The sequence below is a fragment of the Prionailurus bengalensis genome, chromosome A2, assembly GCF_016509475.1.
Source record: "Prionailurus bengalensis isolate Pbe53 chromosome A2, Fcat_Pben_1.1_paternal_pri, whole genome shotgun sequence".
NCBI classification, from domain to species: domain Eukaryota; kingdom Metazoa; phylum Chordata; class Mammalia; order Carnivora; family Felidae; genus Prionailurus; species Prionailurus bengalensis.
The window spans coordinates 157,514,986-157,527,130 of NC_057348.1; the positions used below are offsets into that span (position 1 = coordinate 157,514,986).

The 12,145-nt window shown below is 41.6% G+C and overlaps 1 protein-coding gene across 7 annotated transcripts in view; it reads right to left on the reverse strand.

The window, feature by feature from the left end:
* Positions 1-324: 324 nt before the first annotated feature.
* TPK1 (thiamin pyrophosphokinase 1) overlaps positions 325-12,145 on the reverse strand; it is a 359,317-nt gene continuing 347,496 nt past the window's right edge. For all 7 annotated transcript variants that reach the window (XM_043589802.1, XM_043589806.1, XM_043589804.1 and 4 more), the window contains one exon: positions 325-1,893. In XM_043589802.1, the coding sequence (XP_043445737.1) occupies positions 1,775-1,893 (119 nt within the window). In that variant the 3' untranslated portion in view covers positions 325-1,774. The remainder of the gene's footprint in view (positions 1,894-12,145) is intronic.

Here is a 12,145-nt window from a genome sequence, read left to right on the forward strand (position 1 = left end):
ACCTTTGAAAGCAGTCTCCCTGTCCTTCTTAAGTCTTACAAGGTAGACAGGTGCTACATAGGTTCCCTGTTTTACAGATGGGCAACGGATCCAGAGGTTGTGTGAACCCCTGGCACACGTGATCCGGTGGGTACCCTGCGTGCCGGACAGAGCAAGTATCAACAATCCTGGCTGGCCCTCCGACACTGGATGGGTGAAATAGTGTCACTCTTACTCATCCTTTGAGCAATTTTATTGTTTTGTACAGAAACCTTGATTATGAGACTGGTGATAACGAATACAACTGAGAAAATGGAATGTTATCTTAAAAGTGGACTACAAACATACGTGGGTAACTAATTTTATTTGACATCGGATTTCAATCTCATGTATTTGCATAATAACTAAAAATGACCTCTCAGGTAAGCTGTTTACAACTGCACGCTGGTTCAGCTGATCCCCCTTCTATTCTCCACTTCAAACCTGACTCTTGCTTTGTCTCAACATCAGGAAGGAAAGGGCTGCTGCTCCCTCGCAGCAGGATGGGGATGTGTGTACCTAAAACATGGCGGGGGGGGGGGTTCCTATGTCATGGTTTGTATGGCAACGTTTGGTTTGGTGAATCATTCAGGAAAGGGTAAGAAGAGAGAAGAGGGTCTCGTTAGAAACACGGATGAATCCCAGGGCCCCAGGTGTTTAAACTGCTGAGTCAGCAACCCTGTGCATTCTCTGCCTGGTAATGGGCAGGTGTCAGCGTCTAGACTCTGACTGTGGGAAGGAAGCTCAGGCACCCTCCGTGCAGCCCCTTCCACTTTCTGGCTAAGGAGCAGGTTCAGGAACTTGGGCGAATGGCTGGACAGGGACAGGAACTCAGGCTTTCAGACCCAGATCCTCAGTACGCAGTGCTCGCTTATCCCCACGGGTTGTCAAACTCCTTTCCTGGTCCTCTGCATAAACTTGGGGTCTGTGAACCACTGCTTTTTCAGTCTGAGCAATGTCGGAAACCATTCAGTTTGCATGCGTCGATGTCCTCTGCACGTTTTCAGGCTTGGTTGTAAATATGACAAGGGCGGTTTTCACCTGTCACTCCGCTAAAGGGTAGCATGCTCGCTGCGGAGCTGAGCTTGGGGTGACTGTCAGTGGGGCTTTCTGACCTCTCACCTTCCACGCTGTGTCTCCCTTCATGTGGAGCTTACATAACTGCCTGTTTTCAAACTTAATAATTAGGTCAATGCTTCTTGATTTACTTTTAAAAGATCATAATACCAAGACAGTAATGAGGCCAGGGTGAAATGGTGTGGTTCTAACATCCCAATCTGAAAGGAATTTTTTCCTATATTATACAGAGGAATCTAGCATGAATAGACACTCAGAAGTAGCCTTTGGGGTATGGATTTAAGGACAGGCAGAAGAAGGCTTACGTGTTGAACACCAAGAACCCTCAGCAGAGAACTTTCTCAGCTTCAAAATTAAAAAAAAATTTTCTAGGATAAATGTAATGATTAGTAACATAACAGTACTGAATGTTATAGTGGCACGATCCACATTAGTTTTCCAATTGAATGTCGCAGAGCTTATTTACTTGAACAAATAATGATTTTTTCTCCCTCGCTGTAAAATTGAGATCTGCCATTTGTGTTACCTGGGTTATCTAAACATCAATATCTTGAAAACTAGTGGGCTTCCCGTGGAGAGGTTTCATTTCTGTAAACCAAGGTGAACTGTTCTTGTTGAGCGAGAAGTCAGTGGCAAATGAGGTAAGTCAGAGGCACAGCTATGGATGCCAGGTGCGGGGTTAGTTTTTGATGGCCATGGTCCAGAGGAGCGGATGGTCCGTTTCCACGGTCACGACACCAGATCCATCGTAGGTATTGGAAGTACTGACCAGTGTTCCAAAACCAAGCACGTTATTTGCTGTAAGAAAATGAGAGAAAGAAATGTTTAATGACAGCCAGCCTTTCTCCAGTGTAGAACTCTGTCAACAGTTACCAGAAAAGCAGTTAAGCATGTGCCTAAGATAGAAGCTATATAAATATATATGTGATAGAAGATATATAAAATGTGGGACAGGTGAAACATATGACATGGGATTTTAAAACTAAAATGTCTAGAACTTGCCATAACCACTTTTCTGGGAGTTGGTTATTGGTTGTTAACCATTCTGGGATATATGCCATTCTCTCACAAAATTTCATTAAATTTTCTAATTTTTTTTTCATTACCGATTGTAAAATCAAAACCCATTTTCTAATGTGCTACTTGCTTCCCTGCCTGGGTGCAATTATAATTTTTCTTGATGATTCAGAGTTAACATTTTACATAAGTTATTAAACTCTATAAAGATGCAGTCTTAGCGTCAAGTATGAATGATATGGGGCGGAAAGCTAATTACTCCAAAAAGGCATGGGATTTTGGTTATATTTTTCTCGTAAATTAAGAAAAGCCAAAATGAGCCAGGCCTGCTTTGTAAAATTAATAGGAACTCAAAGGTCAAAGCAGACTTCCAACGGGGTGATCCTGAGGAGGCCATAAGCCAAGCTGTAAACTGAGGCCAGGAGATGAGATAATCTCCTCTAACTACTTATCAAAGTAAAGGTTTAGGAGTTGAGTGATAGAATTTGCTTATCAATTCCACATACACATCAATATATACCTGTATGTATATGTTCTAACAGGTTAGCTGAAGTTAATGTCTTTGCACATGGAAGAACAGTTCACATCAAATGACTCTAAACTCGTGACTTGTCCTATAAACATTCCATGATAATATTATTTTCCTTGCTAACGTTCAAAGAGAAAAATAGAGCCCATGCTGTCAAAGACAGAAGAGGACCCTTTTCCTTTAAACAAAAGGTACCTATGAAGTTACAGTGCTTTGGGGAAATAATTATATATAATGCCCACTGCCCACAAGAGGGAGCTTGTTATCTTTCTGAGGAAATCTTGAAAAGGCAATTCAGAAACAGCATTACAGGATAATGTATAACTAGTATTACCAGTTAACACAGTTTATTTACTTAAAACTCAAATTCGTTTGTTTTTCGGAGTTGTCAATGCGTTTACTGATGCAAGCTGGAAGGTAAAACTAAGGGTACAGAGTGAACCTTGTGGGAATATCACCCTAATATATAATTCAGTAGGAGCTCTGGCATTTTTAGTTAATTGGGAATTTTGAGATGAAATTTCTACAGGACATTAATACACACATGAATTTACTAACCCAGACACAAGTGTGAGGATAGTGAGTTAGGGGAGGTGGTCGTGGGTTCAAGGCCAAGTCTGCTTGGGATCTGTTGGAGAAAGAGACCTTGGCTCTCCTGCGGGGTGGCCACGCCTGCAGGCAGGTGCACACAGGGACGTCGGGACTTCTGGCCCAGGCCCAGGGTTTCATGGTTCTCTCTCGAACATTTCAAACCTTTATTCATGAAGACAACTTGGGATGCTTTCATGGGCCTGCCAGTGTAGAGTGCAAAGAAGGTGTACACGACCACCTGAATTTCATGCAGCACACTTTACTGTTTTGGAAACTGATTAGATTAAAATTGTGGTTTTCACATGGGCTCCAAGGACAAGAGCACAAGATTATTTCTCTAGCTTGACTTGCGTGTAAATTCCTTTCTGATTTTCTGAAAGCAGACTATCTGATTATCAGGGCTAGATGGACACTTAGGTTATATACATTGGTTTTCCTAAGACATTAATTCTTAATGGAGAAAGAATAAAAATCGTTTTAATTGATTACCATCATGAGGGCCCCACCCTCCTGACCTGATTCAACTCTAAACTCCTCCCAAAGATCCCACCTGCAAATACCATCACTTTGGGGGGTTATGGCTTCCACCTAGGACTTTTAGGGGAACACATCCAGTCTCTAACGGTACGGTCAATATTAATGAAAGGTTACACTGAAATATATTTGATTGTATTACAATGAAATGATAGAAAAGATGAATAAGCTGAAATACAAATCATGAATTTCAATTTACTACGTCACTACAATTATTTTGGAGTGTATTTCTTCAAGTCAAAGAATCATGCTTTTTGACCAAACCTTGAAGTCTTCTTTATGAGAAAGAAGTCCTTTTTTTTTTTTTTTTGAGGAAAATATTTGGAATTATGATTGAACTCCCCCTGCTTTGAATGTTTGAGGGTCAATCATGAAGTAAAATAACAAGACTGACAGCTTCCCACAGATAGAAGAAAAGCAAATGATTTTCTTCCAGTTCCACTGAGATACTGATGCCCAGGAACAGCATAATGACCGGATGTATATACATCCTAGGAAATGATTATCACAACAAACTTTGTTAACACGTATTACGAAATATTTTCTTTGTGATGAGAACTTTTGAATCCACCTTGACCAGCTCTATTCCATGAGGCATTGTTAACTATAGTTATGTACATTATGTGCCCAGTATCTCTGTATCTTGTAATTAGAAGTTTGTGTCTACCTTCACCCAATTCCCCCCACCCCTGTAGCCCTAGGAACAAAATATCTGAGGTTTTTTGTTAAGTTGGTATTTTTAGATTCCACATATATGTGACATCATACACTATTTGTCTTTTTCTGACTCACGTCACTTACCGTAATATCCTAAAGGTCCATTCATGTTGCAAATAGCAGGATTTTCTCCTTTTGATGGCAGAATAATATTCCTGTGTGTGTGTACACAGTATATACACACACATGCACATACACACATACATGACTTCTTTATCCATTCATCCACTGATGGAAATAACACTTAGGTTGTTTCCATTTCTTGGCTATTGTGAATAGGACTGCTAGAGAACGTGGCATGCAGGGATCTCTTCAACATAGTGTTTTCGCTTCCTCCAGATATGTTCCCAGAAATGGAATTGCTGGATCATATGGTAGTTCTAGTTTTAATTTTTTTGAGGAAACTCCACACTGTTTTCCAAAGTGGCTGCTCCAATTTACATTCCCACCAACAGGATACAAGCATTCTCTTCTCTCTAAAACCATGCCAGCCATTTATTATTTTTTGTTTTTTTGATGATAGCCATTCTTCCAGGTGAGAGGTGACAGTTCATCGTGGTTCTGATATCCACGTCTCTAATGAGGAGAGATGTTGGGCACCTTTACGTATACCTTTTGGCCATTTGAGTATCTTCTTTGGAAAACTGTCTCATCAGGTACTTAGGCCATTTTTTATTAGATTATTTGCTTTTTTCTTCTTTTTGGTAATGAATTGTATGAGCTATATACTTTGGAAATTAACTCCTTATCAGATACATGGCTTGCAAATATTTTTTTCTCCTTTTCATAGGTTGTCTTTTCATTTTGTTGATTTTTGTTGTGTGGAAGGTTTTAGTTAGATGCAGTTCCACGCGTTTATTTTCTTAATCTGTTGCTTGTGCTTTAGGTGTCATATTGAAAACATTGCCAGGACCTTTTGTCCAAGCAGTTTTTCCCTAGTTTTTCTTCTAGGAGTTTCATGGCTTCAGGTTTCATGTTTAAGTCTTTATCCATTTGAGTTAATTTTTGGGAGTGGTTTATGATAGGAGTCTAGTTTCATTCTTTCATACGTGATATCCAATTTTCTCAGTCCCATTTCCTGAAGAGATGGTCTTTTCTCAATGGAGTATTCTTGGACCCTTTGTCATCTATTAGGTGATTGTATATGTGGGGATTTAATTCTGGGCTCTTGATTATGTTCCATTGGCTCATGTGTATATCTTTTATGCTGGTAGCATTGTTTTGTTCCTATAGCATTATAATATAGTTTGAAATCAAGAAGTGTGATGCCTCTGACTTTGTTCTTTTTCAGGATTACTTTGGCTATTTCAGGGTCTTACGTGGTTCCATACAAATTTTAGGACAGGGATTGCATTAAATCTATAGACGCCTTTGGATAGTATGACATTTTAGGTACATTCTTCCAATCCATGAACATGGGGTATTCTCCCATTTGTGTCTTGTTCAATTTCTTTCATTAATGTAGGTTTAGTGTAGAGATCTTTGGCGCCTTTGGTTAAATTTATTCCTAAGTATTTTATTGTTTTTGATGCTATTATATAAATGGGATCATTTCCTTGTTTTTCAGATAGCTCATTGTTAGTATACAGAAACACTATTGATTCTTTTATGTTAATTTTGTAACCTGCAAGTTTGCTGAATTTGTTCATCTAACAGTTTTTTTGGTGGAGTTTTTAGGATTTTTTTGTATAGAAAATCATATCATCTGCAAATTGACAGTTTTACTACTTCTTTTCCAATTCTGATATCTTTTATTTTGCCTAACTGCTCTGTCTAGGACTTCCAATACTGTGTTGAATAGGATTGGTTAGAGTTGGCACCCTTGTCTTCTTCCTGAGCTTAGGAAAAACTAACTTTCACCACTGAGTATGATGTTAGCTGTGGGCTTGTTATATATGGCCTTTATTATATTGAGATATGTTCTTTCCATACATTTGTTAAGAGTATTTATCATGAATGGATGCTGAATTTTGTCAAATGCTTTTTCTGCATCTACTCAGATGATTATGATTGCTTTTCTTTCATTCTAATGTGATGTATCATGTTTATTGATTTGTGTATGTTGAACCATCCTTGCATCCCAGAGGTAAATCTCCCCATGATTACAGTGAATAATCCTCCTAATATGCTGCTGAGTTTAATTTGCTAGTCATTTCATTGAAAATTTTTGCTTCTTGTTTTTAAATTTAATTTATTTTTGAGGAAGAGCCAGCGAGCAGCGGAGGGGCAGAAAGAGAGAGGGAAACACAGAATCTGAAGTAGGCCCCAGGCTCTGAGCTGTCAGCACAGAGCCCAATGCGGGGCTCAAACTTACAAGCCATGAGATCATGACCTGAGCTAAAGTCAGATGCTCAATGGACTGAGCCACCCAGGTGCCCCTGAAAAACTCTGCATCTGTATTAGGGGTGTTAGCCTGTAGTTTTCTTGTAGTGTCCTTATCTGGCTTTGGTATCAGGGTAATACTGGCCTCACAAAAGGAGTTTGGGGGTGTTTCCACCACTTTGAGTTTTTGGAAGAGTTTGAAAAGGATTGGCACTAATTCTTCTTTAAACGTTTGTCAAAATGTACCAGTGAAGCCATCTGGTCCTGGGTTTTTCTTCACAGGGAGCTTTTTTATTATCGATTCAAGCTCCTTCCTAGTAATTCATCTGTTCAGATCTTCTATTTCTTCCTGACTCAGTCTTGGTAGGTTGTATGTTTCTAAGCATTTTTCATTTCTTCTCCAATTTGTGCAGTTTGTCGGTGGAATTTTCATAGTACCTTCATATGATGTTTCGTATTTGGTGGTTTGGGTTGTCATCTTTTTCATTTACAAATGTTGATTTGAGTCCTCTCTTTTATGTTTATCTTTTCATAGAACCTACTCTTAGTTTTTACAGTTTTCCTGTTCTCCATTTCACTTCCCAATCTTTGTTTTCATTTGAATCTTGGTTTCCTTCCTGTGCAAGCTTTGAGCTTAGATCTTCTTTTTCTAGTTCCATAGGTATAAAGTTAGGCTGTTTATTTGAAATCTATTTTCTTGATGTATGCATTATAACTATGAACTCTCCTCTTAGAACTGCTTTTGTTGTATCCCGTAAGTTTTGGTATGCTGTGTTTCAAGATACTTTTTCTTTTAAAATTCTTTTTTGATCCATTGGTTGTTCAGGAGAGTGCTATTCAATTTCCATGTATTCATGAATTTTCCAGTTTTCCTCTTGTTATTGATCTTTAGTTTCATACTGTTGTGGGCAGAGAGGACAGCTGGCATGATTTTAATTTTCTTGAATTTGCTAAGACTTGTTCTGTGGCCTAACATAGGATCCTCAAGTTCCATGTCCTGGCTGTGTTCCCCGCCAAAGCGCAACTGTATGCTGGACGCCACAGTTGACTGGATTTGGTGGTCAGGCTTCCTAGACAGTTAGGACTACTACTATCCTCAGAAATAGGCATGGTTGTGAACTAGATTCCCTGCTTGGGCAGGGCGGGAGCACGAGGCCTACAGGCAACGTGGCTTGTTGTTTGGGGACCCAAATCAGGCAGGACTGTGTACCATCTCTGGCCAGGTGGGGTCACTCGCTTTGTTCTACAGACGGGGAGAGCCACTGGCTGTGTTCTCTGCTCGCGGGCCGCTTACAAGCAGGGCTGTAGGACGGGCTACCTGACTTCCATGTGCCCTGGTTAGGTTCCCTGGCTGGGTGGGCGGAAGGCTGTACTCGGCAGTGGTCAGTGCTACACATTATTTCCCTGCTCAGGTGGGGTTGCCGTAGAGGCCCCGAGGCTGGCAAGGCTCTTTTTCTGGAGACCAAACAGGCTGTGGCTTGGCTCGGCAAATGGTCAAGGCTGCTGGCTAGGCTCTTCAGTCCAGTGCTCCTGTAATTGGGATTGAAGGAGATATGTTTGGGTTTCCTGGTGAACCTGGGCTGGAGGCTGTATTGAACAGGGAGCGGGACTATAAATTAGTTTCCCTAGTCGGTTGGGGCCATAGGTCAGGCCCTAGAGCATGCAAGGCTCTTGTTTGGGGGTCCAATCAGGTGGAACTTTGCACCAAGCTCTCTGGCCAAACACGGTAAGCGTTCTGGCTCTGCAGATAGGCAACACTGCTGGCCAGGTTTTCCACTTGAGTCCCACTGGGCTAAACAGCTTCCCAGGGTCTCGGGCCAGGCTTCCTGGGCTGGGAACTATACTCAGCAGTAGGTAGCCCTGTGAATTAGCTGTCCGGCCCAAGCAGTGCAAATGAACGGACTCCACGGTTGGCGTGGCTCATTATTTGTGGTCCCAAATCGGGCAGATCTGTGCCCCACCAAGTTCCTTGGTCCGACTGGGCCACAGTCTTGGCTCTGCAGGTAAGCAAATGCACTGGCTGAGATTTCTGTTTGGATGCCACTGTGAGTGGAGACTTGGTCTTCCAAGATCCAGATGTGGCTGCTATAAACCCCACTTCCCTTTTTTAATCACAATCTGATCCCCATGGTCAAGCTGCACAATCCCCCCTTGAGGTGAGCCCCGAGTCTGGGTCCCCTTCAGGTGAGCCCTGGTGTTAGGGGAGCTGGATGTCCATCTCGGGCTGTCTCTCCCGCTGGAGAAACTGGAGGCTCCACTTGGTGCAGCGTTGTGCTGCCCGGGGTGGGGGAGGAGGGGTACGGCCAGAGTGCCGCCGCTCCTCTCCTCTTCTAGGGCAGTCTCCCTCGGTCTTTGTGTTTTAGGTTGACGCCCATGCTCTGGGGTTTTCACAATGGTGTCTCATCTGTGGATAACTGTTACTTGGTTTCTTGGGAAGGGGACTGAAGATGGGAATGACCTAGGTTGCCATCGTGATGCCATCATTCCCTCAAAAATTACTTGTTCATACCTATCCCAGAGAACTTGCCCAAAACTTTGGCTGGCTTAACAGTTAGATTCGATTCAACATTTAGACAATTTAGATGCAGTTTATCTTCCCCCCTCTTTGTTTGCAGAGAGTAAACCATGGTTCTAAGATAACCAGTCATTCTGATCAAGTCCTGCTTTAATCAGAGACCAGAATAAAAGTTACAGCTATGTATAAAATTATAAGCAACCATATCATATGTGATAAACATAAGCTAAAGTTGCTTGCTCTGTCTAAATGTGAAAGTTCAGTCTCGTCTGTTTGCTTCAAAGCCACTGTCATCCATTGTTTTAAGGGCAGTTGGGGTCTAATGACAACAATGTAGTTCCTGTTCCAATGAAATTCAATACCGGATATATTAGGGACCACAGAGGCACAGCCTAACTTTTGGGTTTTCATATGCTAGAGACACAGAAGTACTTAAAAATAAGAGAAACATTAACGTTGATTTTACAGTTTTCATCCATGACCTCAAACGGTTTTCCTTCCCAAAGGTAAGGATGGAAGTGAGGCACTTAGTATTGTTTCCTTTCAGTGACATCCCACCAGCTTTCCTCTAAAGCTGCAAAGACTAAAGATTATAAAGCAGAAAGCTGGCACATTGGTAGAATTCAAAGTATTCAATCCTTTTGGTGTCACATGAAGGTAAGAAGGGCCATCCGTCCTGGATTCCTGCCCGCCTTACCTCTGTAAGCTGATGCACGGGGTTGTGGCTCTTTTCAGTGGGCTGACAGTGTGGAGGAGCACTGTGGGAGGACTCTGAGGCGTTAAGGCTTTGCAGAGCAAGATGGGGAAGCATTTGCTCCCTCTGCACCTGGGTCATAGGTCTGTTCTGATACTTTCACAGAGGAGGCATCTCTCTGTCAAAAATAGTATAACCCTCATCATGTGAGGTTAAGTCAGACGCGGGTTCAAACCCTGGCTCTATCTATGAACTCAGTTTTCTCATATAAGTGTTAAAGAAACCTTAAACGTCTTTACTTTCTTCTGTCAGTGAAGTAGGTCAAGGTTTTCTTTCCCCACCTTAGTAGTCTTTTTAAAAGAGAGAGAGAGAGAGAGAGAGAGAGACTGCCATGATTTGAACTATTAGCAAATGCCTTGATTCAAGTGATTAGTTTATAGTCAGCGGAGAGGTACAATGAGATAAGCTTGGCCAGACTAGTAAGTCATTTGTTTTATAGGTATTTACTAAGGCTATGTATACTCTTTGCTGGACACCAGAGATAGAAAGATGGATATACAACGAAGCCCAGCAGACCGGACAGAAGCATGGGGCAGGCGCTGATGAGTTGGCCAGGATGGGTTGTATATTCGAGTAGGAAGTGAATCCTTGGGTGAGGAGGGTGCCACATACATTCTCCCCAGAGGCCTGACCTCTGTCCTGGCTTCCTAGGAATCTGTGCGTTGACACGGGTTATTTTGTAAAAAAACATCAGTAAAATTCTAAAAAGGCAATGCAAACATTTCTCAAATTGATGAAACTGAGGGAGTAAAGAGAGGGGAGTGAATGAGCTTTGCCCAGGAGATGCTATGCAAAGAGGTGGTATTTGAGATGGAGTAATTCTCATTCATTCCACACACTGCCTGGGCACTCCCAGCACAGCGCGTGCTCGAGGTACAGCAGGTTTTTATCTGCAATTTACACATGAGGAAAATGAAGTTCAGGGAGGTTAAATCTACAGGCTATGACGATAATAAAAGTTGTTAGACACATGTTACCAAGGGAGGGTAAGGCAACGCTTTGAAGAGCTTTACAACAAGAATCGAGGCTGGTCTGTTTTCCCTAAAGTATGGAACTGGCAGCAGCCTGATGGACAGTCAGTGGGCGATGCCGCAGAAATGCAGAAACCGTCCAAAGCCTTAAATGAATACCTTCTATGCCACACAGACAAATGCTTAATGAAGCCATTATGATGGATCTCAAGACTCCCCACCATCCCGGAACATTAGGTTAAACTCGAGGAGTGCAGTTAGACGCACTGGACATATCACCATTTCAGACATAATGGAACTACCGTATGCTCTACATTCATCATTTACCCTCTGAAGATGCTTGGGCTATTTGGAGAAACACTGTATATTAAGAAAACATGACAGATTTCATTAGCAGGAAAAAGCCAACTCTACTGCCTCTGAAATCCTTTCACTATGATTGGTCTCTACCATTGTAATTATTTGAACTATAGATTTAAAAAAGGTTTTTACAGATATGTATGATAGTCAAACTTTGTTTTAAACACTACTAACTTACTATTTCATAATAATAATCCTTCCCAGGGGCGCCTGGGTGGCTCAGTCGGTTAAGTGTCCGACTTCGGCTCAGGTCACAATTTCACGGTTCATGGGTTCGAGCCCTGCAACGGGCTCTGTGCCGACAGCTCAGAGCCTGGAGCCTGCTTCAGACTGTGTCTCCCTCTCGCTCTGCCCCTCCCCTGCTCGCGTGCTGTTTCCCTCTCTCTTAAAAATAAACATTTAAAAAAAATCTTTCCCAGAGTTGCTGTTTTAAAGTGGTTTCCTATCAACTAGGCTTTATACTTACGGTCGTTCTTAAAAATAGTCAAAAATTAAATATCAGTATAGTCTTTTCACTTTCTTGAAGGTAGAATCTCAAACTAGTCCTAGTGTAGAGCTGTAGAATACATGCCTTTCATGTATATTTATTGGAATCTTAAAAAACAAGTTTGAGACCATCTGTCACAGAAATAGATCCAATTATCTTTCTCACACTGTTGAATGGAAATATGTGATCCACACATCTTTTTAAGGAGTAAAAATAGGTAAAATGTTTATACACACACATTATTTTTGTTGAG